At 47.6% G+C, this 27,817-nt stretch overlaps 1 protein-coding gene across 1 annotated transcript in view; it reads right to left on the minus strand.

The window, feature by feature from the left end:
* DNAH3 (dynein axonemal heavy chain 3) overlaps window positions 1-27,817 on the minus strand; it is a 169,926-nt gene that overhangs the window by 84,887 nt on the left and 57,222 nt on the right. The window contains exons 19-28 of the mRNA XM_060261037.1: window positions 26,143-26,234; window positions 24,115-24,229; window positions 23,865-23,981; window positions 22,377-22,556; window positions 21,488-21,624; window positions 20,402-20,603; window positions 14,407-14,499; window positions 11,466-11,576; window positions 7,804-7,918; window positions 6,858-7,056 (exon numbers count right to left, since the gene is read on the minus strand). Coding sequence (XP_060117020.1) covers window positions 6,858-7,056; window positions 7,804-7,918; window positions 11,466-11,576; window positions 14,407-14,499; window positions 20,402-20,603; window positions 21,488-21,624; window positions 22,377-22,556; window positions 23,865-23,981; window positions 24,115-24,229; window positions 26,143-26,234 — 1,361 coding nt within the window. The remainder of the gene's footprint in view (window positions 1-6,857; window positions 7,057-7,803; window positions 7,919-11,465; window positions 11,577-14,406; window positions 14,500-20,401; window positions 20,604-21,487; window positions 21,625-22,376; window positions 22,557-23,864; window positions 23,982-24,114; window positions 24,230-26,142; window positions 26,235-27,817) is intronic.

A 27,817-nucleotide genomic window follows, 5' to 3' on the forward strand; every position in this document is an offset into this window, starting at 1 on the left:
TCTTAGCATACACCGGGCCCCCTGGGAAGAACCCCCTGGCGGCTTCCCTGGTTTCGGGGGAACTGCGGAGGTCAGTGGCCTGGTCGGGATGTAGCCTATCTAACCTCGTGATCAATTTCCTTCCCATTAGTAATTCAGCAGGGCTTGACCCGGTGACGGGGTTGGGGGTGATTCAGTTGTCAAATAGGAAGGCTGCCAGGCGGTGGTCCCAGTCACCCTGTACAATACGCCCCAGGGCCTCTTTGGTGGTGTGCACCATGCACTCAGCCTGGCTGTTGGTGGCCGGATGGAAGGGGGCAGACCTAATGTGTTGAATGAGATATCTATTCAAGAAATCCCGGAATTCCTGGGAGGTGAAAGCGGTCCCATTGTCCGTGACCAGGGTATCGGGGATTCCGTGTGTGCAAAAGACCCTTCGCAAGGCTCGGACCGCTGCTGCTGTGGAGGTGGAAGCTACAGGGATCACCTCTAACCACTTGGTGTATGCATCGACCAAGATGAAGAATATCTGGCCCTGGTATGGCCCCGCAAAATCTAAGTGAAGCCGGGACCACGGCCTCCTGTTGGACTCCCAGCGGTGGACGGGGGCGCTAGGTGGATCGGGCCGGGACTCTTGGCAGAGTTGGCACCTTCTCACCCACACCTCTACCTTGTCATCCATACCCGGCCACCATACGTAACTGCGTGTCAGGGCCTTCATCTGCACTATCTCCGGGTGTGTTTCGTGTAAAGCCTCTAACACTTGCTTCTGCAGTGAGGGGGGGACCACCACCCTGCTACCCCAGAGTATGCACCCCTTGTGGGTGGACAGCTCGTCTCTGCGCGATGCGAACACCCTGAATTCTGGGTCCAGCTTGCCCTTGGGCCATCCCCTTCCCACCCACTCCAAAACACGTGCGAGTATACGGTCCCTCCCCGTGGTCCGAGCCACCTCAGCGGCATGGAGGAGCTGCTCGGGCAGAGTCTCCATAAGCATCACATGGTGGGCAGAGGCGGGATCTGGGTCCATCAAGGGTAATGGCAGGCGGCTGAGGGCGTCAGCGTGTCCCATGTCCTTGCCCGGGCGGTGAACCAGGGCGTATGTATACGAGTTTAGGAACTGGTTCCACATCAGGACTCGCTGTGATACACTTTGTGGGTTCTGGCAGTCTGGGGGGAGGAGGCCCAGGAGTGGCTTGTGATCCGTGACAATCGTGAAGCGCCTACCATACAGGTAGTCGTTGAATTTATGCACACTCGCCACAATCGCCAAGGCCTCCTTGTCGATCTGAGTGTAGTTGCGCTCTGCGGGGGTCAGGGTCCTCGAATAATATGCCACAGGAACCTCCCTCCCGTCTGGAAGTTGGTGCCCCAGGACTGCGCCCACCCCGTACGGGGAAGCATCGCAGGCCAAAATCAATGGTAGGGCTTCATCAAAATGGTGGAGCACTGCATTGAAAACAAGGAGGTCTTTGACTGCCTGAAAAGCGGCGGCCTGCTGCTTCCCCCAGACCCACGGGGCATGTTTATCGAGCAGCCTGTGGAGGGGTTCCGCGATGGCTGCTTTGTGGGGCAAAAATGAATGGTAAAAATTTAATAATCCCAAGAAACTTTGTAGCTCCGCCTTGCACGTGGGGGGTGGGGCATGGACTATCGCCCTGGTCTTGTCCGCTGTCAGATGGATTCCCTCAGCGTCTACCGCAAACCCCAAGAACTCCACCCTCGGCACCCCTAGCGAACACTTTTCCTTTTTTACTTTCAGGCCCGCCACCTGGAAGCGGCAGAGCACCTCTCTCAGGCGGCTGCTGAACTCCTCTGCGTCCGGGGCTGCGATCAGAACGTCGTCAAAGAACGGTTGCACTCCGGGGATCCCTTTGAGAAGAGAGTCCATTATGCTCTGAAAGATCCCCAGAGCTACACTAACCCTAAATTGCAACCGCCGCACCCGAAAAGCTCCCCTTTGGGTCACAATAGTTTGAGCCTCTGCTGTCTTGGCGTCTACCAGGAGTTGCTGGTACGCCTGGGCCAGGTCTAGTTTTCCAAAAACCTTAGAACCCACTAGGGCCGCCAGGACATGGCTGACCACCGGAACGGGGTATGGGTTGTCCTGTAGCGCTTTATTGATACTGCACTTGTAGTCAGCACATATTCGCACATCCCCGTTCAGCCTCACTGAGGTGACTATGGGTGTTTCCCAGGCAGCATAGGATACCAGTTCCAGCACTCCCTGGGCCATGAGTCGGTCCAGCTCCGCTTCTATTTTAGGTTTTAGAGCGAACGGAACTTGCCTGGCCTTCAGTCTTATCGGTCTAACGAGGGGATCGAGAGGTAAGGTGATGGGCGGCTCCTTGTAACTCCCCAGGGTCACATCAAAAACTTCGGGGAATTCCCGGCACACGTTCTCGAAGTTATTCGTTTGCATCTGCTGCACCCCCACTAATTGAATACCTAGCAGTCTAAACCAGACCAGCCCCAGTAATGTGGTGAGCTGGTGCTTAACCACTAGAATGTCCAGTGGCCCCCTGAAGTTCTTCCTCTCTACCTGTACCATGGCCCAGCCCAAAATGTGCACAGGGTTTTTCTGAAAGTCCCGCAGTATAAAATCAGCCGGTCTCAATTGGAGCCGGCGACGGGGGCACAGTTTTCTTAGGGTCTCCTCTGAAATTATAGATATAGAGGAGCCCGAGTCCACCTCCATTTTGCATAGAGCGCCCTTGATTAGGACCGACAGTCTAACCTTGTCGGGGGCGGTGAGGGGCAAGTTCATTACCTCAGGCTGGTCGATGCTGTTGTGTGAGCATCGGTCGATTCATGGTGAGCGACCTGGTGTCTGCGAGTTGCCTTGGCCCAGCAAGCCCATGCTATGTGGCCCACCTTCCCACAGTTTCTGCAGTCCATGTTGCGATAGGGGCAGTCCCGTCTCTTGTGGGCATCGCCACAGCTGGCACACTTGCTGTTGGTCGGTCTCTCTGTGGCTCATTGCCACGTGGGGGCTCTCGGGCCCATTCCTTGTTGGCGGCGGAGCTGGAAGGCCTCTTCGTCCTCTGGGTCGCTGGGCGCCATCTCTTCCTGGTGGACTTCTCCTCGTGGGTTGTTGTATGCTTTGGTGGTTCTTTCAAACGCGGTTGCTTCGTTGAAAGCTTGTTGAAGGGTGAGCTCCTCCTTTGCGAAGAGCTTTTGCAGCAGCCTTTTGTCTCGGAGGCCCCATACGAATCTCGGTCTCTCAAGGCTTCCTCCCGCTTGTCGAAACCGCAGTTCCCTGTGATCGGGCGGAGAGTGGCCAGGTAGACGACAGCCGTTTCTCCGGACCCTTGATCTCTCTTGTGGAAGAGGAATCAGCGGGCGATGATGGAAGGCTGGGGCAAGAAATGCCCGGTGAGGAGTCTGACGATCTCCCCATACGTTCTCTCAGTGAGCTTCGCAGGGGCCGAGAGACCTCTGGCGATCTCGAAGGTGGCCTCCCCGCAGATGCTCAGGAGTACGTCCCTCATGCGGCTGTCGTTGGTAATCACGTTTGCGCGTAGGTAGCATTCGACCCGTTCCGTGTAGGTCTCCCACCTCTCGGGGTTGGCGGGGTCGAACTCAGCAAGATGGCCCATCGTTACACTCGGGTTCGCCATGGCGGCGGCAGGCGCTTCTGTCTCTTGCGGCTCCGTGCCTTCCTCGTCTCCAGCCAGGTCAGTGACTTCCCGCTTGGGGAGTCCTCCTAGCTAGATCCCACCTTCGTCACCAGTGTAATGTACTCAGTGACGAGACGTGTTGAAGGCAACATACTTTATTAGCGGGTACATCACAAGAGGGAGAATGGCGGGCCGGGTCCCGATTATATACATGCCCCGGAACAACCCTCCGTGAGGCCAGGTCCGATCCTAGTCAGTTAAACTTCCCGCAAGATTTTGATTGGCGGTGCTTATTAGCGAGCTACATCTGGGGACCAGTGGGGTTCCACTGGTCGCCTCTGTAGCATGCGCTGTGCTGTGCATAGGTATTAGAATGCAGGACATAACAGACCCCTTGATCCAATCTGCTTGAAACTTGAGACATCTACAGTGGACAAGCAGACTCAGAATCTTGACAATTTTGGTTCCGTTCACTTGAAAACAGCCACTCTAGCCCAACAGAAAGAGCCCACCACCATAATTTGGGATTCCCAAACAAACAAGCAAACAAAAAACCTAAATGCAAATCCCAAATTAGTACTGGAGATGCAAATAATCCACAATACTGATATGGAAACCATTCTTGAAATCCAGATTTGGAAAATACTGGTTTCTTTTCCAAATTCTACCCCTAGTACAATCCCTAGTGCCAGATGGTGAGCTATAGGTGAATTTCACTGTCATTGTCCTTTTTGTACAATGGACAAAATGTACTGCACCCTTCTTGAATCTTTGTTTGCGAAGTCAAGCCGAGAGAGAGAGTCCTTTTTGTTTATGAAATAAGTAACATGTCATGAACCCTGATGAGGAGGAGCTGGAAGGATTAACAGCCCTGGAAGAATTGCCAGCCAGTTTCTCAGCTGAACTGGCACCAGTGTCAGCTGTTGACGATCAGTCTCCTCCAAGCTTTCCCCCTCCCATCTCAAGAGTTTGAAGCAGGCTCCGGAAAGAACTTTCAGAGTGAAGACATGAGGCATGCCGAGGCTTCAGATCTCTCAGCCCTGAGTTCTAGCAGAGTCACTACCACCTAGGGAGCAGACTGATTGAGGCCCCCATATAGCTCCCATCCAGAACCTGGTAACCGGGTATGAGCTTCTGCATGCATGCACGTGAAAGCTTACACCCGGAATAAAACGTTTGTTACGTGCACTCAAAAGTTTATACCCGGAATAAAACTTTGTTGGTCTTAAACTTGTGCCAATACAAGAATGAAAGAGTAGGAGAGTTTTGCAATGAAGCAAAACCAGCCCTGCACTTGACCCTGTTCCCACATTTGTGTGTACACAGCCCACAATTCTTGCTGCTAGTGAAGCCATGGAGCTTTAGTCATCTGCATCACTCTAAAAAGCCCATTCACAGCTGTTATGGGCCCAGTGGCTCTGAGGAAGCAAGCATTTGAAATTATCTCTAATGGAAGGAGATGACTATAGAAAAAGAAGAAGATGATATTGGATTTATATCCTGCCCTCCACTCCGAAGAGTCTCAGAGCGGCTCACAATTATCTCCCTCCCCCACACCTTGTGAGGTGGGTGGGGCTGGAGAGGGCTCTCACAGCAGCTGCCCTTTCAAGGACAGAGTCTCAGAACGGCTCACAATCTCCTTTACCTTCCTCCCCCACAACAGACACCCTGTGAGGTGGGTGGGGCTGAAAGGGCTCTCACAGCAGCTGCCCTTTCAAGGACAGAGTCTCAGAGCAGCTGACAATCTCCTTTACCTTCCTCCCCCACAACAGACACCCTGTGAGGTGGATGGAGCTGGATTGGGCTCTCACAGCAGCTGCCCTTTCAAGGATAGAGTCTCAGAAGGGCCTACAATCTCCTTTACCTTCCTCCCCCACAACAGACAACCTGTGAGGTGGGTGGGGCTGAGAGGGCTCTCACAGCAGCTGCCCTTTCAAGGACAGAGTCTCAGAGCAGCCTACAATCTCCTTTACCTTCCTCCCCCACAACAGACAACCTGTGAGGTGGGTGGGGCTGAGAGGGCTCTCACAGCAGCTGCCCTTTCAAGGACAGAGTCTCAGAGCGGCCTACAATCTCCTTTACCTTCCTCCCCCACAACAGACACCCTGTGAGGTGGATGGGGCTGGAGAGGGCTCTCACAGCAGCTGCCCTTTCAAGGACAGAGTCTCAGAACAGCTCACAATCTCCTTTACCTTCCTCCCCCACAGCAGACACCCTGTGAGGTGGGTGGGGCTGAGAGGACTATCACAGCAGCTGCCCTTTCAAGGACAACTTGTGCCAGAGCTGTGGCTGACCCAAGGCCATGCCAGCAGGTGCAAGTGGAGGAGTGGGGAATCAAAGCCAGTTCTCCCAGATAAGAGTCCGCACACTTCACCACTACACCAAACTGGCTCTCCTACAGCACACAGCCATTATATAATAAGTTCACAGCATCAGAGAAGCTGAAGGATGGGATGAAATCTTGTCCTCTTAAGGCCAAGCCTTGCAGATTTTTAATTTAGTTGGATGAGTTACATAGAGCTAGAATGAACTGCTGAAATTACTTATCAGTCCACAGCAGGGTAGAAATGGAATAATAAATCTCGCACCAGAGAGACATTGAGAACGTTGGTCCTAAACTCTGGCACGCATGAGCCTCTGCAAACGGTTCAATAATGGCTTCAATTTATTTTGCAGGCAGACACACCTTTGCCTGTATATTTCATTTCAAGACAGTGCACAATTTCAACTGCAAGGAACTTGGAAAAATAAGTTCTAGCTTGGCACACTACTCTTCTATGCGTCGGGCATTTTTTCAAAGGGAAAACATTCCAACTTATGAGTTCCTGCTGCAGCTGGAAATAAGACCCAAACAGAGACTTGGTACCTTATTGAGAGTTATACTAATTTTTATTGCTTCCTTCATTTAAACATTTCCTCCTCACTTTTCCCCACTGAGGACTCAAAGTAACTTACAAAGATACACAAAAATATACAGTTTTAACAAACTATACAATACAGCAGCAAGATGCTGAACCTGTAATAAACCTATTGAATCTTAGAAGCATTCTGTTCTTTCTAAGTCCCAGTAAGATAACAATTCTGAATCTGCTTCTTGATTAAAATATACAATGATTGAAGGGTAGAACTGCGTCCCATTCCTGGTCTCCCCAATGCTCAGCCTCCTCACTACCATGAATATCCTAGCGATGTACAATCTAGGTTCAAAACCAGCCACACTATGTCAAAGTAAGTTTTGGGGGCTTTGGGATATTTTACCTATAGCATCGATCGGTGAGTGGCGTGATCACCAAGCGCAAGGAGTTCCCCAGGTACTCATAGCCATATCTGGCTTCTGTTGTAATCATTCGGACCATCACGTCTCCCTCTTCCCAGTAATATCTCAGCTGAGAAATCCACTGAAAATCATTGAGGTCTGAAATTTTGTCTTCAGCCAATTTTGCCACTACGTCACGTGCTGCAGAAGCAAACAGGCCTTAGAAAACAGTCAAAACATTAAGTTCAACCATTTAGCTTTTCTACATGGCTCTGACTGACAGGGACTTTCCAGGGCTTCCAGAGAGAGAGAGAGAAAGAGATCTTCTCTGATTCCTGCTATCAGAGCTTGTCCACAGGCTGGGCCCTTCTGCATGCAAACCAGGTGTTCCACTACTGTACGAGGGCCCTTCACAAACTTCCCTCATGAATACTGTCAAATTGCCTAATTTTGTTGTTCAAAGGACTCAGTTAAACCTGCATTGTGAAAAAATACCTTACCAAGGAATTCTTTAGGAGAGAGAGAGGTAGCAGGCATGGACTGGGGGACTACAAAGGCCCTGGAGCAAGCCAGGCTGAGTGACCCCTGCAATGCTAAGCAGGGCAGCTGGCACATGGCTGTGTGTGTTCCACATGGCCAGGAGCTCTCCAAGAGCCCAGGGGAAACTTTCCCTGTAAGTTAAATGGTCAGTCCGCTTCTGAAGGCAGGGATTCAGCTAAAGTTGAGAGCTTTAAAATAAAACACTCTTAAGTTCAGCGTAAGGGATTCAAGCAAATATTGAACATTCAAGCGGCAATCGATGATGTTGAAAAGTGTTTAACTCCAGCTGGATGAGGCGCATTGAAGCTCCTGCTCCCTCCCAGGGCCTTTATTTGAAGAGGCACTGCAGCCTCTCCTTTTGCATCGCACCCGCCCTGCATTCTCCCGTTCCCTGGCCCAGCTGCTTACCGTGCACGTCAATAACAGTCAGCGCTCCCATAGTCAGCCGGGCCCCACTGGACAGCTTTCCTCGAACCAGCTCAACAATTTCTCCAATTTGCATGTTGCTTTTCTCCAAAAAAGTCTGCACCCCGCCAAAAAAAAAGTGAGGTGCAGTTGATCCAGGGGAAAAATTGGCAGGACACCATAGGATGACACTCTCATGCATGCAGCCACCTGTGCCCTCCATCAACCCCTTGTGAAAAGAAAAAAATCCCTTCGATATGAACCAGGGCTGAAGTTTCTTCAGGCCTTGAGGCCACCCACAATTCACAGAAAGGGGAAGGGAGTTAACCCTCTCCAGGTGGTACAGGAGATGTCTGTGGCATACTGGGTTGCTGCAACAAGCCAAAGTGCCACACAAATGCCATCAGGAACAGGCACAAAGTGGAACTCAGAACCAGCTTCAACTTGTTTCCCCTGCCCGCCCGGTGTGCCAGCATGCAGCGAAGCAGGAGGGAAGACCAGGGGGTAGGCAGGTCATAATATCAAGCAGGCAGGTGAATAAGTGAGCAGCTAGAAAGAAGGAAGAATGGGATGACAGGTAGGTGGAGAGGGCAGGTGGGCAGACAAGTTGGGGAGGCGTGTACATAAGTGGGCTGTGGGGTGGACTGGGAAGGCCAGGTGGGCTTGTGTAAGAGCCAGAGTAGGAGTAGGGTTTCCCTTCTCCCCAGAGTCCTCATGATGCGGAATGGTATGGTATAGTTGTCAAGTATGCTATTTCTATGTACCCAATAGACAGGCCAGTTATAAAGCAGAACACCACCATGGCCTATTCCCCCCCTCTTGTATCAAAAGGGTGCACAATAAATCCATATGGACCCAGGATGTTTAGGTTAACCTTGCAGTAACTGTGTAGAGTGCCTCTCCCCCAGATTCACATAGCCAGGTCTTATTGGCTCTCAGAGAAAGTGTGAGAAAGGGAGATGTTTTTATTAGCTTGCATTCCTAAGCCATAAAAGAGATACTAGCTAGTAGTCTTTGAACCCGTGACTCAAATCGCATCTGTATGTTATCCCTCTGAAGTTATCTGGATGCTATCCTTTTGAAGTTTTCCTATAAGTAACTATTCAATGCTGTGTACGTCATTACTTCCAAAGATTCCGTCCTTGACTAAGCTATGGAGTTTTGCAATAAAGCAACTTTTGATTAAAAGAACAAAAGCTTGATTATTGAGAAATATCAATGCTTGACAATAGTCCAATCTCATCAGATCTTGGTCCTTGGAGATCTGCAGAAAAGGCAATAGCAAAGCACTTCTGCTTCTCACTCTGAAAGCCCTTGCTGTGGTCACTATAAGCTGGTTACGACTTGACAGCACTGACATACCTACACAAGCGTCCTCACAGGCCCTGCCCACCTCTGGTTATCATTTTATTTGACTTCCATAGTTGTGTAGGAGCTCTGCTTCTTGGACGACAACCCAGCCCAAACAAAGCGCTGTTAAATTCCTTCCATGACGATGACAAGTGTTGAAGAGATGTATAAAAATCTCTACCCCTCCAACGGATGAAATTTAAAACTGTTTATCTTTGGATAGATGGTGCCCTTTCTTTAAAAAACTGTGTGATAAATAGTGGATCAACGCAAAACCTGTGGAACCTCTATGTTAGCAGGAAAATCTGAAAGTTTAAGGGGTTGTCTCATGAGTTCTCAAGCACCATTTCGAAATCCCAAGACAACCTAACTTGGCAGCTGGACAAACACTTGTCAGGGATGCTCCCGGGGCTTTTTTTGTAGCAAGAGCTCCTTTGCATATTAGGCCACACACACCCTGATGTAACCAATCCTCCAAGAGCTTACAGGAGTCTAAGTAAAGGGGCTACAGTAAGCTCTTAGAGGATTGGCTACATCAGGGGTGTGTGGCCTAATATGCAAAGGAGTTCCTGCTACAAAAAAGCACTGGATGCTCCAGGCTGAACCTGCATTGGGCAAGGGGTTGGACTAGATGGCCTGTATGGCCCCTTCCAATTCTGTTTCTATGATTCTCGAACAACATCTCCCAGGAAATCCAAAATGATTTTGTGGTTTTAAAAATCCCCTTTAAATTTAAAATTACCATTCCATGGTTCCAGTATCTACAAGTTCACCATGCATTACAGCATATAATACCCATTGTAATGCATAACAGGCCATTAAATCCGGTCGAGAAATTAATTAAGACAGGTAACTGCACCATAAAAGGAGTTATCTCTATGATTTATATTCTCTTAAATCAAAATACATGGAAGTCCCCCTCCACTCATCTAAATAATTGGCAGAAGGATTGTGCAATCTCAATTAATGAGGACCAATGGAGCCAGCTCTGGACATCACCTTTATTCAAATCCAAATCCCTTTATTTTCGTCTTCAAAATTATAAGTTATTTGCAAGATGGTATATGACTCCTCTTAATCTCTTTAAGGCAAAGGTGAAGGCTGACCCCCGGTGCTGGAAAGGGTGTGGGCTTCCAGGTTCATTTTTCCACTGTTGGTGGGACTGTCCCAAAGTAACTGATTACTGGAAGTCTATTCTAGAAATGATATCAAAAATAGTAGGGGTAGATATCCCTTGTACCCCTGCAGTGGTCCTATTAAATCTATGGCCCGATCAATCACTGTCTACTTTGAAACAGGAATTGGTTACTTTACTTTTGCTCGCTGCTAAAATTACCTTGGCATCTCACTGGAAACACCCAGATACCCCTCCACTACAGAAGTGGTGCACGAAAGTGTGGGACGTCCTGATACAGGACAAGCTAACTACTGTTATATCGATCCTGGATAACATCAAAACAGGAGACTGGTTTTTAAAAAAATGGTTTAGCTTCCTTGAATATGTAAACAGTTCCGACACTATATTTGGGAAACTGCCAGCAAAATATCTGAATATTATGATTTATTAGCTTTGAATTGATTTAACCTATAGTTTTGTGGAATATCGACTGGTATGTATCTCTTGTGAGATAATTTCATTTTTGTTAAAATCTGCTGATAATATCAAATGTGACGGTACATTTAAGGTAATGTCGTGGACCCCTTGTTGGGCCGTGTTATTGGTTGTTGTAAGGTTATTTAAATATTTTCAATAAAAATTTAAATTTGAAAAAAAAAATCCCCTTTGAGGTGAGTGGCTGAGGACAGGAGAGGGAAGGCAGAGAAGCCTCTGGGATGGGACGGCAAGGGAAGGGAGAGCAGAGAGGGAAGCAGAAGCTGGTGGGACTGGAGAGGAGGGAATGAAGTGCCTTTGGAGCCAGCTGGCTGAGGGGAAAGGAAGTGGAACAAAAGGCAGGAGGGAGTGAGGAATGGGAAAGTGGAGGCCAAAGCAAGCAGAAGGAAGCAGGGGAAGGGAAGCAAAGCGGGGACCGCATGGAGACGGGATTTCCACTTCCTCATAAATCCTTACGTCATCTGCTTTTTCTATAGGATATGGAACATTTTCACAACACAGGAGAATGTAGCAATCAAGATTTGTGTCTTGATTAAGTTGCATCATTTGGATAAATTATCAGCACCTTATGCTTTAACTCTGTGTCACTGTAAATTCATTTATCAGTAAACGCAAGAAACATTTGTTGCCAAATACAATCTTAAAACTGCCTTTCTCTCAGCATCTATCTACCTGACAATTTTTTTTTTTAAAACAGGCTTACAGTTAATGTCCTTTCTTTTATGGCTTCTGATACTTCCTTCGTCCAGAAGATCGATGATACAGAGATAACTATTTGTCCGGGCCACTGCAGTACCCACTGTTTGCGAGGAACCTTTTAAAACACAACAACAAATCACAGCAGTTGCTTTGAGTGCTATGTCATTTGAAAAGGAGCAGGACATCAGGCATCAAAGGACAGTGATAGAGCCACTGATGAAAAAGAGTGCTAGTATTTCAAGCTGTGGGTGAATCCTATTGGAGAACAACTCTGTGACGCTAAAACCCAGTTTATGTTTGCTATGCAAAAGCCGCGGCACTTCCTGTAACTCCAGAGCAGATAGTGGGAAATCCGACGGTTTCTGCGGAGAGAACAGGAACGTGACCGCGTGGTAAGCTGTGTGCGAAAATGGTCTCTGTGTCATCTGCTTGTAAGGGCTGCTTCATGTATTACAAAAATGCAGATGTGTGTTCTGTGTTAGAGGTTAACATGGAACTTTTATATGGATCATAAGATGAGATGACTGCTGTCAGCCTTCTGTGGGCTACAATCAGTGAGAAACTGCAGTCATTCGTGTATGGCTTCTCACATGTGTACACAGGGCCAAAGCAAACACACACACCACTACGCAGCTCTCACTTGATACTGTCAACACATCAGTTTCACATTTTATTAAAGTGCCTCCCATGCAGGAACTGTGAACAGGAGGTATGTAAAAGGACAGCGATTAAGAATACAGCAAATGAGAGCCAGCTTGATATAGTGGCTGGACTGTCACACCTGGTTAAAATCCAAGCTCTACCTTGGAAACCTGTTAGGTGACCAAGGGCTAGTCACATTCTCTCAGGGAAGAAGGAGAGAATGATGTTCTAAGAGAATAGCTATAAATAAATAAATGCACGTAATGCATTTAGCCAGGTGGGTGTGGTGGTTAGGAGTGCAGACTCTAATCTGAGAGAACCAGGTTTGATTCCCCACTCCTCCTCCGTGTGCAACTGCTGATGTGACTTTGAGTTCTTTCAGAGCAGTTCTCACAGAACACTCTCATCTGTTGTGGGGAGGGGAACAGAAGGAGACGGTAAGCCTCTCCGATACTCTAGATCAGGGGTAAGGAATGTTGGCTCTCCAGATGTTTTTTGCCTACAACTCCCATCAGCCCCAGCCATTGGCCATGCAGGTTGGGGCTGATGGGAGTTGTAGGCAAAAAACATCTGGAGAGCCAACCTACCCCAACCCCTACCCCTGCTCTAGATGAAGGGTGGGGTATACATTCCGTCTCTTCTTCTCTGCTAATGTTCTTCCCCCAAGCCCAGGCTGACATCAATATAAGTTGACTTTTTGTGCAAATCTGAATCTATATAAACTGGTGAATTATTTAGTTTACATGGTGGTGTCAGCTACATTTCAGGATGCTGTGTTGCCCTCTGCACTATCAATCCCATTCCAGTGCTGTTTGGGCTAGCACAGAGGCCTAAGGAAGCCATCTAATGCTGACATCAACCAAAACAAAATGGTCACACAAATCCATATTCATCTGACCGTACACAGAATTATATTTGAATATAGATTCAGACAGGGTAGTTGCAGCGGTCTGAAGAAGCAGAACAAAGTTTGAGTCCAGAGGCACCTTTAAGACCAACGAAGTATCTGAAGAACTGTGCATGCACACAAAAGCTTATATATACTTCAGGGCTTTTTTTGGTAGAAAAAGCCCAGCAGGGAGTCATTTGCATATTAGGCCACACCCCCTGACACCGAGCCAGCTGGACTGCATTCCTATGTGTTCCTGCTCAAAAAAAGCCCTGCTGTGAATACAACTTCGTTGGTCTTAAAGGTGCTCCCCGACTCAAACCTTGTTCTTATATTTGAATGCGAAACTGGGGATGAGAGATAACGGGGAAAGTCATGCTATCTTTATTAAGATTTCTTTCAGGTTCAATTTTAAAGTACATGTCGCTGTGGCCAGTATAAATACAAGATGACATATTTGCCAGTGTTTGTGTGGTCCAACATATGCTGTCTACAGCTGGGTGGAGTAACTTCTCACTAAATATTTCTTTGGTTGTTGTAAGAAAGCTTAGAGCAGATCCACACTTTTAAACATCTCTGCATGGAATACATGTGTTACCATGTAAATTCTGTGCATAGATGAAATGGCAGAGACTGACCAAGAGAGAGATCTTGGGGTCATTGTAGATAACTCACTGAAAATGTCAAGACAGTGTGCGATTGCAATAAAAAAGGCCAATGCCATGCTGGGAATTATTAGGAAGGGAATTGAAAACAAATCAGCCAGTATCATAATGCCCCTGTATAAATCAATGGTGCAGTCTCATTTGGAATACTGTGTACAATCTGGTCACTGCACCTCAAAAAGGATATTATAGCACTGGAAAAAGTGCAGAAAAGGGCAACTAAAATGATTAAAGGTTTGGAGCACTTTCCCTATGAAGGAAGGTTAAAACGCTTGGGGCTCTTTAGCTTGGAGAAACGTCGACTGCGGGGTGACATGATAGAGGTTTACAAGATTATGCATGGGATGGAGAAAGTAGAGAAAGAAGTTCTTTTCTCCCTTTCTCACAATACAAGAACTTGTGGGCATTCAATGAAGTTGCTGAGCAGTCAGGTTAAAATGGATAAAAGGAAGTACTTTTTCACCCAAAGGGTGATTAACATGTGGAATTCACTGCCACAGGAGGTGGTGGCGGCTACAAGCATAGCCACCTTCAAGAGGGGGTTAGGTAAAAATATGGAGCAGAGGTCCATCAGTGGCTATTAGCCACAGTGTGTGTGTGTGTGTATTTGGCCACTGTATGACACAGAGTGTTGGACTGGATGGGCCATTGGCCTGATCCAACATGGCTTCTCTTATGTTCTTATGATTGTGTATTCAATGACTTCACAGGACTAAGTTCATCTTGAAGAACAAGTATGTCATTATTACCTGATCATACCCTCCAATGCCATCTTCTATAACTTGCCTGATGCTGGATAACATCATTTCTTCTACTTGTGATAACCATTTCTCAACCATGCCCTTAAAATAAAATAAAAGAATGAAAATCAGAAGGAGTCTAAGAGAATCTAAAGAAAACAGGGTTTAATGGGAGCAAAACTGGAGAGAAATGCCAGAGGGTTCTGGTGCATCAATGTTTAAGGCACAGTGGCAGAAAAGCTTCAAAGGGAGACTCCAGTGAGATGCTGCTGAGGTGGAATTTATATGCAACTAACAAATTTGGACTCAACAGGGACTTTGAATAGTTAGCTCACTATAAAAAAGAAAATGTCCGTCATGCCAGGTTTAAGTTACACTGTCCAGATTATGAGCTGGCATCGCTGTTGTCTGAGTTGTGGTGGGCAACTCTAGTGGGACTCTTGGCAGCCCTGATGGGAAGAGGTCCCCCTAGGGCTCCCGCCTGGCAGTTAACAACAACAACAAAATAAGACCGAAATATCTACAGCCGACAACTGACCTGACAGTAGCAGCAACGAACAAACAGCACAGAATATTAACGGAGTGCTAAACGGGGAAAAGCCGAAGCAGCAACCAGAGGCAGCAACCGGAGACTTGCTTGGCCTGGCCCTGGGACGGAGGTGAGGCGAAACCACGGCTTATCGTGGGACGCTGCCCGCAGGGACGGCGGGGAGCGCGGAGTGGGATTCAGTCGAGGGCGCCGCAGACGAGTCGACGCGGAGCGGAGGCCAGCGAGGACGCCACGGACGAGCCACGGGCACCGGCGGAGGGGGCCGGGAGGTGGCGGCGGCGCTCAGAGAAGTTTGGGGAGCGGAGGAGCTGAGGAGAGGCGAGTGAACTCTGGGGCGAGGGCTCGGCGGGTGCTTGTGACCCCGCCTTGCTCCCCCCCCCTCTTTCCTGTTTTCTTGCGCTCACCGACCCACCCATCCCCCTTCTTTTTACAAGCGCTGAACAATACGGCTGACTCAGCAGCCTGGGTATCCCCAATTAGAGAAGCCCTATACGGGGCTCAGGGGAGCCCAGGTTGTGCGCTGAGCTAGAGAAGACCTGAGGCGACGGCTGGACTAACCAAGAGCTCATAAGAAGACCCTTGCCTCCCCTCCCACCCACCTCCCCCCCCCCCCAGGGTTGCCAGGCTATAGACGTCCGAGCAGTTGAACCAAACCCGAGGCGACTACCACCTGCACTTACATTCCAACATCAGTGGGACTACGCTAACATCGTGATATCACTGGCACCTGCACCTTAATACCAGTGGGACTATTCTAACATCTTGATACCATCAGCACCTGCACTTTAACATCATTGAAACCATCGTCGGGACTAATTCTGTAAATGTTACCAATGAAGAACATTCATGGGCAGTGTGCAATAAGCCCCCAACAGACTATCTGGACTCACACCCCACAGATGAACGAAAGCTAGCCCACTAATAGAACCAAATATTATTACTGTTAATTAATTATTGATTAATTCATCAATCAATTAGTGACCAAATTAATATCTTTATAAAAAAAAATTTTTTTTTCTTAACTTATTAATTAGGACGGGATGGGAGGGATTTTTATTAATAAGTTTAGGAACCAATGAACCTATAAAAATTTAAACTAATTGACTGTAAGGTGGATTGGGAGGGCTAATTAAATTAATTAATTTAAGATTCAAGTAGTGGGTTATTAGCCGGGAATCGGAGGGGCTAGTGAGGAGGGTAACTGAAACTGCAGGTGGAGACAAATCGGGGAAGTGACGCCGGTGATTTTATCTTGGGCTGCTACAGATGCTCGGCCAAGGGATTCCAGTGCTCCTGGGGAGGGGAAGATATGACGGTGGGAATAGACAGAAATATAATGGAAGGAGACAGAGACAAAACAGTACTCGGCCACCTTCCAGTCTACTTCCCATCCCAACGGTGGCAGGTAGTGGGACCAAGAGGAAATGCCCGCCTCTGTCATTGGTGTTATGTAATGCCAGGTCCATAAACAATAAGACCGCGACTCTTAGGGAGTTTCTGCTATGGCAGAATATGGACTTGGCTTGCGTGACCGAGACCTGGGTGAGGGACGGGGAGACAGTAGCTCTCTCCCAGATGTCCCCCCCGGGATACTCGGTCTTTCACCAATCACGGACCAGCGGGCGGGGGGGAGGCGTAGCGTTACTCATACGGGAGGATTACTCCTTTCGGGCCCTCCCGGACCCAAAGATCGATGGGGTTGAATGCGCCGGTCTGATGTGGGATGTTGGAGAGGGGTTGGCGGTCTGGCTGGTGTACCGTCCGCCCAACGCACCAGCTAACGCCTTACCATCACTATTGGAGGCAGTGGCGGGCTGGGCGTTGGAGTACCCGAGGCTTATGGTCTTGGGCGACTTCAATGTCCATGCCGACGACACGGCCTCCACTCAGGCGATGGACCTAGTGTCGACCATGGCGACACTGGGACTCTCTCAATTTGTCACGACTCCCACACACCAGGCCGGGCACACATTAGACCTGATCTTTGCATCTGGGATTCTGGTGAACGATATCGCCGTAGAAGCGGTACCATGGTCGGATCACCTGGCCCTTAAGGCCCGTATGGGGGCGCTGCCCCAACCCTGTATGGGCGGAGAGCCTATTTTGGCTCGCCCTCGGGGCTTGATGGACCCGGAACGGTTCCAAACAGCCCTGAGGGATCCCTGGCCCACTGGCAATTCCCTCGATGACCTGGTGGAGATCTGGCAGGACCAGTTGTCCAGGGCTATCGACGAAATTGCACCTCGGCGTCCTCTACGCCCTCGTACGAAGCTGGCGCCATGGTATACCTTGGAGCTGCGCCGGCTGAAACAAGGGCTCAGACGACTAGAGAGGCAATGGAGGCATACTCGGGACGAAGCAACGAGAACATCCTACAGAACGTTTATGAAGTCTTACGAGATGGCAGTCAAGGCTGCAAAGAAAGATTACTTTGCAACCAAGATTGCATCTGCAAACTCGCGCCCAGCACAATTATTTAGAGTAATTGGGGATCTTATAACGCTGCCACAAGGCAAACCAAACATTAGGGAATTAGAAATAGGCTGTGAGGCATTTGCGAAATACTTTGCAGATAAAATCTCGTTGCTCCGCCAAGACCTGCCTACCACTTTGGATACAGTGAGTGAAATTGAGGCACCGTGCCTGTCTTCGGGTTTAGTGCTGGACCACTTCGACCCGCTTAGCCTGGAGGAAGTCGACAGAATCCTTTCTGCTGCTCGCCCGACAACATGCGATCTGGACCCTTGCCCCTCTTGGCTGATTAAATCTTGCCAGGGGGAGCTTAGTTGTCCTTTACGGGACATCATAAACAGGTCCCTCTCAGAGGGGCAGTTTCCAACACCTCTGAAAGAGGCTTTGGTCCGCCCTCTCTTGAAAAAAGCTACAGCAGACCCGGCCGAATTGGCGAACTACCGGCCGGTGTCTAACTTACCGTTTTTAGGTAAAATTATTGAGAGGGCCGTGGCGTCGCAGCTTCAGAGGTTTCTGGATGACGCTTCTGTCTTAGACCCATTTCAGTCTGATTTCCGGCCGGGCCATGGGACGGAGACGGTGTTGGTCGCCTTGGTGGATGACCTCCAACGGCAACTGGATCGAGGCAGCGTTGCGGTGCTGATGCTATTAGATCTGTCGGCTGCATTCGATACAGTCGACCATCAGCTACTGACGCGCCGCCTCGCCGACATTGGGGTTGAGGGGTCGGCCTTGCAATGGCTTTCCTCCTTTCTCCTAGGTCGGGGACAGAGGGTGGCTATCGGGAGTGAACAGTCCCGGAGGCGCACACTGGACTGTGGGGTGCCCCAGGGAGCAGTGCTCTCCCCGATGTTGTTCAACATCTATATGCGCCCCCTCGCCCAGATTGCCCGGCGGTTTGGGCTGGGTTGCCATCAATATGCGGATGACACACAGCTCTATCTACTAATGGACGGCTGGCCCGACCCCGCACCAGGGAATCTCGACCGGGCCTTACAGGCTGTTGCGACATGGCTCAGGCTGAGTGGGCTGAAGCTGAACCCAGCGAAGACAGAGGTCCTTTGCGTGGGTCGCGGCGCTCTGGGAAGGGAAATAGCTCTCCCGGTCTTCGATGGCGCGCCATTGAAAGCAGCGCGCCAGGTAAAGAGCCTGGGTGTTTTATTGGAGCCTTCACTATCGATGGAGGCCCAGATAGCAGCCACTGCCAAGTCAGCATTCTTCCATCTGAAGTGGGCAAGGCAGTTGGCCCCTTTCCTTGAGCGCCGGGACCTCGCAACAGTGATCCATGCAACGGTCACCTCAAGATTGGACTACTGTAATGCCCTCTACTTGGGGCTACCTTTGTGCCGGACTCGAAGACTGCAGTTAGTGCAGAACGCGGCGGCCAGGCTGTTGTTGGGACTCCCAAAACGGGAACATATACAGCCGAGGCTACGTGAACTGCACTGGCTGCCGATCATATACCGGGTCCAGTACAAAGTGTTGGTCATTACCTTTAAAGCCTTATATGGCCGAGGACCTACCTACCTGAGGGACCGTCTCTCCCCGTATGAACCCCAGAGGGCACTGAGATCAGTTGGGAAAAATCTAATGACCATCCCCGGGCCGAGGGAGACTAAATATCAGAATACTAGGGTACGGGCATTTTCAGTCGCGGCCCCTACCCTATGGAACCGACTCCCCGAGGAGGTGCGGGCCCTGCGGAACCTTGACCAGTTCCGCAGGGCCTGCAAGACCGCCCTTTTTAAACTTGCATACCTGGACTGTTAAGAAGATCGGCAATTAAGCACCCGCCAATGCGGTTAAGACCACACCGCTGAATAACTGCACTTACTGGATTGTTTTGATGTTATTAAGTTAATGTTACTGTTTTATATTGTTAAATGTAAAAGTTTTAACCATTATATGTTTTTATGAAATGTTGTTAACCGCCCTGAGCCTGCCGAGGTGGGGAGGGCGGGATAGAAATAAAATTTATTATTATTATTATTATTATTCATACCTGGCCAATTAATGAATGTCGGGGAGTGGTCTACACCACTCTAATGGTCAATCACTTACACATTGACTGGTTTTTGTTTTCATTTATGCTCTTCATTGTAATCCAAAATGTATTACATCATCTATGAGTCTTCTTGTTCTCCTCATACCACTTTTCTAATTTTTGCAGCTTTGGGTATATACGACACTGCTAGCTGAATGTTAACACTTTATGTATCAGATGAAGTGGGTTCTGGCTCACAAAAGCTCTTGCTACTTTAGGCTCTTCATCCATCAGTCTATCACATTCTACCATTTTGACTGGAAAGAGACACAGTGGGGCCTGCAGTGGGGCTCTGCCATAGAGCCAACTGATATAAAAGCAGAACTAGTTTTTTGGGGAAGAGGTATTTTTCATAGTATAAATTTGCCCTGTTGCCAACATAACTTTCAGGTCAATGAACACAAGTTGTTTGGTGAGAATCTAAGCACACAGAACATAAGAAGCTGGTGTTACTGGTTTTGCACTGTTGTTACGTATGCCCCAGGTTAAACCAGATGTCATTAAGCACTTTATGTCTTAAAAGATCAAAAGACTTGTCGTACACATTTTATGATCCATGAAGCAATCAGCTGTGCAACTGGAAAAATGCGTAGTTTTATGATACTGTGGGGGTACACAGAATCATAGAATTGGAAGGGGCCTCCAGTGTCATCCAGTCCAACCCCTACACAATGCAGAAAATTCACAAGTACCTCCCCCTTAAACATATACTCAGTGACCCTGGCTCAAAGCTCAGAAGCAAAACTGGCCAGAAGAAAAATTTCTTCCTGACTCCAAAGTGGCAATCAACATTTCCCTGGGCATATAAGAAGGGACCACGAGAACTAAGCACTGACGCAACCCTTCCTGCCCTCCTTTTCATCATCGGCCTAAGGTCATGGATATGTTATGAAACTACATTAATAGAACATTTGTAGAATATTGTGGGGAAAATTTACTTTGGCTTGCGCTGGGTAGATCTTCCTTATAAAAGGAACAGTTTCTTTCTCTGAACTGATCATGCCTGTAATCTCCAAGTCCTCCGTAAACTCAAGTTTAGCAATTCCCTCAAAGCACTTTTTCAAGTGCGGCTGGACTCGGAGAGGGTCTTTTGTCTCAGACAAAATCTCCAGCAGCTCATCATTGGAAAGGAAGAAGAATCTGTCCAAAAGACATTTTTAAAAACATGCATGTTTGTTTTGACACCAGAAACAGGTGATCATCTACACAAGATCACTTCTACATGCTCCTGAAATCACTCTTGCTGAAATCATTTTCTTGAAGCGATCAGTTTTTGGGGTAAGGACAGTGACTCAGTGGTAGAGCATCTGCTTGGTAAACAGAAGGTCCCAGGTTCAATCCCCGGCATCTCCAACTAAAAAGGGTCGAGGCAAATAGGCATGAAAACCCTCAGTCTGAGTAGACAATACTGACTTTGATGGACCGAGGGTCTGATTCAGTATAAGGCAGCTTCATATGTTCTGCCTTGTTGATCCCTGGCCTTAAGGGGGAACGTTATATTTCACTGATTAAGCCCATGCTTTGCATGATGAAGATCCCAGGTTCTGTCTCAGGTTAAGGAAACTGCAGACGGTAGGAAATTTTGTCTTCAGTTCTAGAGAGATGCCGCCAGACACAGCAAACAGTATCGAGCAACAGAGCAACCATCTGATTCAGTATTAACACTGATGAACAGAATCCTCTTTTCTCTGCCATAGAGCCAACTGACATAAAAGCAGAGCTTAGTTTTTGGGGGGAAGAGGCCACAGGTCAGTGGAAGAGTAATTAAAGAGTGTTCCTTTGATGCAAACCGGGAGTTGTAAATGAGCTGGGTGGTGGAAAGTACTGCCAAGTACTACTGCAGTAGACTTATGACAGGCCTGTAGGCTTTTCAAGGCAAGAGATGAGCAGGGGTGGTTGGCCATTGCCTGCCTCTATGCAGCAGCCCTGGACTTCCTTACTGGTCTCCAAGCCAAGGACAAAGTAGGGCCAACCCAAGATCAGGTTAGCCTGGGCCACCCAGGTCAGGGCATTAGTGAGCCTACCTTGGGAAAAACAACCTTTTCTTTTCCAAGTAAGTATTCAGACCCTTCTGGATATCTTCCAAAAGAGCATTTGCTTCCCGGAGCCTGTCTAACATCCTCGGCTGTTCGGTTGCAATAAGCACTCTGGTATCTTTCACCTACAAAATAACAAAAGAAATTCTGCACATTCATTTATTTTTATTTTGTAAAATAATAACCACATACAATACCTTAGAGAACTTCCTCCCTCTCCTCCCTCCCTCCCTCCCTCCCTCCCTCCCTTCCTTCCTTCCTTCCTTCCTTCCTTCCTTCCTTCCTTCCTTCCTTCCTTCCTTCCTTCCTTCCTTCCTCCCATCTCCAAAGTGGGACAACCCAAAGTGACTTAGAACCTCATTCTTCCTTGCACCCATCCTCCATTTTGCCTCACGACAACCATCCTATGAGGCAGGTTAAGCCAACAGAGTGTGACTGGTCCAAAGTTACCCAGCCAGCTTGCATGGCAAGTGGGTGATTCAAACCTGGGTCTCTCAGATCCTAGTCTGATACTCTTAACCACTATGCCATGCTGACTCTCATAGGTTATTTACTGCTTTTCTCCAAAGAAAGGAGAACATGTCAACAGTTTGTTGTTCCACCTCTATCATGACAACAACCATATGAGGAGGGCTTCTGGAGTTCTGACCTTGCTGGTGGACCTCTTGATGGCACCTGGTTTTTGGCCACTGAGTGACACAGAGTGTTGGATTGGATGGGCCATTGGCCTGATCCAACATGACTTCTCTTATGTTTTATTAGTGAGGTTGTCATGGTTGTCAACTGGCCCCTGGTTGCCCAGCAAACTCTATGGCTGAGCAAAGATCTGACTCACGACAGAAAATGCTACAAGCATATATGGAATATGAGAACTTACTGCTTGTGTCATGATGTCTTTCCAGTAACTATCAACTATTCCAAACTTCTTGCCCTCTTCCGGCATTTGAGCAATAATGTCCTCAGAACTGAAGATGGGCTCCAAGTAAAGCCATGTTGCTTGACATTTTAACCAGTTGTCCAAAATCTCCTGCATCAGGACAAGTTTCTCTTCCCATTTCTGTGGAAAGACCATTTCACTTTCACCTCTGCATGGACTCCCAGAAGGGAAACAGCATCTAATACAACACATTGTTTTCTCTATTGCACAGCAATACAGTTTTGGTCAGTATACTGTATTTACACCAGTCTGAACACTCCCATAACCAAGACCTTAGACTGATGGGGGGAAATGCATTATGCTAGGGGTGAAGGAACTGACCTCGCTGTTGAAGCTGCCTGGCAATGTGGCAAAACAAAAGGCTTGCTGTCTCAGAAGTTGTTAAAGCTATCAAAATGGTGCCCCAACTCTTGCAAGATTAAGGGAATCTCACAAGAGTTTAGGGAGCCCTAGTGGACATGTGCCATGAACTGGATGGCCCAGTCTGGCCCAATCTCACCAGATCTGGGAAGCCTAGCAGAATTGGCCCTGATAAGTACTTGAATGGGACATAACCAAACAAGTCCAGCATTGCTAAGCAGAGGCAGGAAATGGCAAACCACCTCTGAACATCTCTTGTCTTGATAACCCTATGGGGGTTGCAATAGGTTGGTTGCAGCCTGAAGGCACTTCCCACCACTACTGGACAGCCTGCCAACCAGTATTGACAGAGGGATGGGAAGAAGATGAAGGGATGATGTTCCAGTTCTTGTCCAAAGGGCAAGCAGCCTCTCCTGTCCAGATCAGATCTGGCTTCATGCCTGGTCCCACTATGATGGTCCAGCTGGTCATGCGGAACTGTGGCCACCCCCTCCCACATCTGTGTTCTGCACCACCACCAAAACAGTGCCCCAAGTATAAGAATTTTGTTAGCTCACATCCGGATCCTTGATCTGTCTACACACAACAGTTGCCCTGGAATCTGATGGAAAAGAGCTGTCATTTCATCTGCATATATTGATGATATAGAACAGGGGTGGCCAACGGTAGCTCTCCAGATGTTTTTTGCCTACGACTCCCATCAGCCCCAGCCAGCATGACCAATGGCTGGGGCTGATGGGAATTGTAGGCAAAAAACATCTGGAGAGCTACCGTTGGCCACCCCTGATATAGAACATCAGTGCTCTGGGTGACCCCATCCAGCAGTTTCATGCAGTTGTCAAATAGCAAGGGAGACAAGATGGCTAACCTGTGGCCACCCAATGAGCTTCACAGCTTGAGGCACAGCAGTTTAGAGGAAGAGGATGGTGGTCTTCAATCTAGACTCCCCAGACCCTTAACTAGTACTTCATATTGGTTCTCCAAACATTCCATGAGGGAAACCATTCAGGAGAAAAACAAATGCATGGAAACAGATGGGACTACACAAGTCCAATTTCTTCTTCTTACCCGGCATTCCGTTTCTATTGGTTTGATAAATGGAGAGCCGCACATTGTCTGGGTCTTGACAATGTGATCATCAAGCAAGAGCTGGATGTCATCAATGGCAGACAGAATGCTGGTGTCCTGACAATAAAAGCACATGGGATTGAAGCTCATTATTTAAGTTCTGTTCCTCTCTGATCTTCAAACACTTCTATTAGGAAAGAATTACAGCAATCATCTCTACCAGGACCACTGGAAAAAATGGGAGACTCACCGTGTCCCTATACTTCACAAAACAGAAGCATATGTTAATCCATTCCAATTTCATCTTCTCCATGTTCTTCTCCAAGGAGTATTCCTTGCTAGCTGCTGCCCCAATGGGCTCCAATCTAAATAGAAACAGAAAGTAGAAGAGAAATAAGAGCAAACTAATGCATCATGGAAGGGGAAAAGAAAAAGCAGAGAGGAAAGCTGCCCTCGCCGATGCAGGGATTCAGGGGTCAGCTTACAATGGCTTTCCTCTTTCCTTGAGGGTCGGGGACAAAGGGTGGCAATTGGGGGAGAGCTATCCCGGAGACACTCACTTGACTGTGGGGTGCCACAGGGAGCAGTTCTCTCTCCGATGCTATTCAACATCTTCATGCGTCCCCTTGCCCAGATAGCCTGTAGATATGGGCTGGGTTGTCATCAGTATGCTGATGATACCCAGCTCTATCTATTGATGGGCGACCGGACTGGCAATGCCCCGGGCGTTGCAAGCCGTGGCAGACTGGATTAAGCTGAGTGGGCTGAAATTGAACCCAGCGAAGACGGAGGTCCTTTGCTTGGGCCACGGCGGTTCAGAGAATGGGGTCCCTCTCCCAGTTTTTGACGGGGTGCAACTAGTAGCAGTGCACAGAGTTAAGAGCTTGGGAGTCTTACTGGAGCCTTCCTTGACAATGGAGGCCCAGATAACAGCTACTGCCAAGTCCGCCTTTTTTCATCTTAGATGGGCGAGGCAGTTGGCCCCCTTCCTGGAGCGCAACGACCTGGCAACAGTGATCCATGCAACGGTCACCTCGAGGTTAGACTACTGTAATGCCCTCTACATGGGGCTGCCCCTGTACTGAACCCAGAAACTGCAGCTAGTGCAGAACGCAGCAGCCAGGCTGTTATTGGGACTGCCTCGGTGGGAACATGTGCAGCCTGGGCTGCAGGAGTTGCACTGGCTGCCAATTGTTTACTGGGTCCGTTACAAGGTGCTGGTCATTACCTTTAAAGCCCTATATGGTCGAGGACCTGCCTACCTTAGGGACCACCTCTCTCCATATGTTCCCCAGAGAGCACTACGATCAAGTTAAAAAAATCTTCTCAAAATCCTTGGGCCAAAAGAAACCAAACTAAAAACTACCAGAGAACAGGCGTTCTCTATGAAGGCCCCCCAATGGTGGAATCAACTGCCGAAAGAGGTAAGGGCCCTGCGAAATTTTAACCAATTCCGTAGGGCCCGCAAAACTGTCCTCTTCCAGCTAGCTTTTTAAGACGGAACCCCTGATAACATCAATAACACCGAGCCATCTTATACACAATTTGATTATATTATAATGTTATATTGTTTTATTGGTTTTACTGTTTAAATTATTAATTATATTATATATTGTTTTATTGTATCATGGTTTTACCATGTCTTGTTAGCCACCCTGAGCCTGCCTTGGTGGGGAGGGCGGGATATAAATAAAAGATTATTATTATTATTATTATTATTATTATTATTATTATTATTATTATTATTATTATTATCATCATCATCTAATTTGATTGGGAAATCAATCACTTGACGTTTTGAAGCGCCCGTCACTGCACAGTCACAAAGACTACCCTGCTCTCCTGTCTCTGTACAATGGGGGTGGGGGGGCTGCCCCTCATTGGAAGTCTTCATGCTCTAGCTCTGGACCAGAAGATAGGACTAGAAAACCTCTAAAGTTCCTTCTCACTCTGGAAGTCTAGGACACAGTGACTATGACTCTATGATTCATATCACTGATTCACTGCAAGCATTTTTAGTTCACTGCACAGATGGAAGCTGGTGAAATCATGAGGAACACAAGCAGGTGTGTAAACAAAGCTCCAGATCATTGTGCCTTGTCACAAATAATCTGCACATGCAATTCTTTAATTCTGCTCTAAAAGTTTAAAATTTCCTATAACTATAAATTGTAAAAAAAATCCACAAGTTTTAAATGCTTTTGAGAAGCAGCACACAGAATCAAACGCTTTGATGTGGTAGAAAAACATACACTAGATAAAAAATTGGATGTCTTACTTCTCAATATGCCTTGATAGCCCATATTCCAACATGTTTAGAAGAGAAGTTGTTTCATCAGGTCTGATCTCATAGCCAACTATGTCACTGATCTGGAAGCAAAAAGGGAGCACAGTAGACTTGAGTGGGCAGAAAGATGGCAAGAGTAAAAGTGGACTGACTTATAGGCCTGTTGTAAAGACTGCAGAGACAAAGTATTTGAAGCCCTCCAAAGAGATGGAAAACCTATCACTTGGATCCTGTATACCAGGGGTGGCCAACAGTAGCTCTCCAGATGTTTTTTTGCCTACAACTCCCATCAGCCCCAGTCAGCATGGCCAATGGCTGGGGCTAATGGGAGTTGTAGGCAAAAATACATCTGGAGAGCTACTGTTGGCCACCCCTGCTGTATACTGCTAGAAGGCTATTCCCAAGAATCAGGGGCCTCTCTGGAATAGCATGGGAATGTGGTGCAGCAGCTGCGGCAGGAAAGGGAAATGAGAGAAAATCTGGGATGTCCCTTCCCTGTATGGCAGCAGAAGAGCCCTCTGCTTACTCAAGAGCACCTTTGGATCCAAGCCTACGTAAACATTATCATCACCATTACCACTGTTTCTAACAATAAAAAAAGTGGCCCAGTCATACAAGTCACAAAACCAGACCACCCACAAAAAGGTAGAGAGTTGCTAGGTACTTGGAGCTCCCCAGGTCTGCAGAAAAATACTGCTTCACCTTCCTCTAGTACAAACAGCCTTCCTCCGAAGAGCCTCGTCTGTCAAAGGAAGGCTCTTTTGGACTTTAAAAAAATATTTAAAAAATAGAGCATAGCAAAAACATTTCATAAAATTGTAATATAAAATTTTAACAAACAGAAATTTAAAATTGTAAAAAGTCCTTGTAAATAGCTCTAGGAGGGATTATAACATTTCCTGAAAGGCGTTGCAAAACTGCATACCAGATCATGGAAAATTTAGTACAATAGTTAGCATAAGTAAGTTGCGCCATGCTATCCCCTAACTTAGCCCTAACAAAATGATACCAAACTTTTTAATATCAGAGCTCTATACTAGGGGCTTTAGGATTTTTTTTACAAAATACTGTCACCATCAACTGGGTGGTTGTGATTAAGGTAAATATGGTATCTGCTTTGTCATTCCACAGTTGTAAATCTGGCCAATATGTCAATAAAAATGATTCTGGGAGAAATGGTAGATCTATCCCCGTGATATGTAAAATCAAAGAATGAATCCAACACCAAAATGATTCAATCACCAGGCATTCCCACCAACAATGTATATAGGAATCAGGGGCATTACATCCCTTCCAGCAGAGAGCTGAGGTAGTCTTAAAAATGTAAGAAAGCTGTTTCAGCATAAAATACCACCTTGTATACAACTTAAAACACTGCATTTTAACTGAATACACTTTAGAACAGTTGTTTAAAGATCCCCAAATATCACCCCATTGTTTTTTTTCCATCCTGCCGTCACAATCAAGCCTCTGAGCCTTTGGGAAAGAATTTAAACAACTCTGGGTAGTCTGGAACACTATATTATATAATTTAGAAAGCAGGCCCTTGGACTCTGAACTGATACATTTCAACAGAGTTTCAAAGGCCGTTGGGGTTTTTCTAAAATTTTCCCAATTTAAATAAGATAGTCTAACATCGTTTTAACTTGCAAGTATTGGAACCACT

The sequence above is a fragment of the Heteronotia binoei genome, chromosome 20 (genome assembly GCF_032191835.1).
Source record: "Heteronotia binoei isolate CCM8104 ecotype False Entrance Well chromosome 20, APGP_CSIRO_Hbin_v1, whole genome shotgun sequence".
Lineage (NCBI taxonomy): Eukaryota > Metazoa > Chordata > Lepidosauria > Squamata > Gekkonidae > Heteronotia > Heteronotia binoei.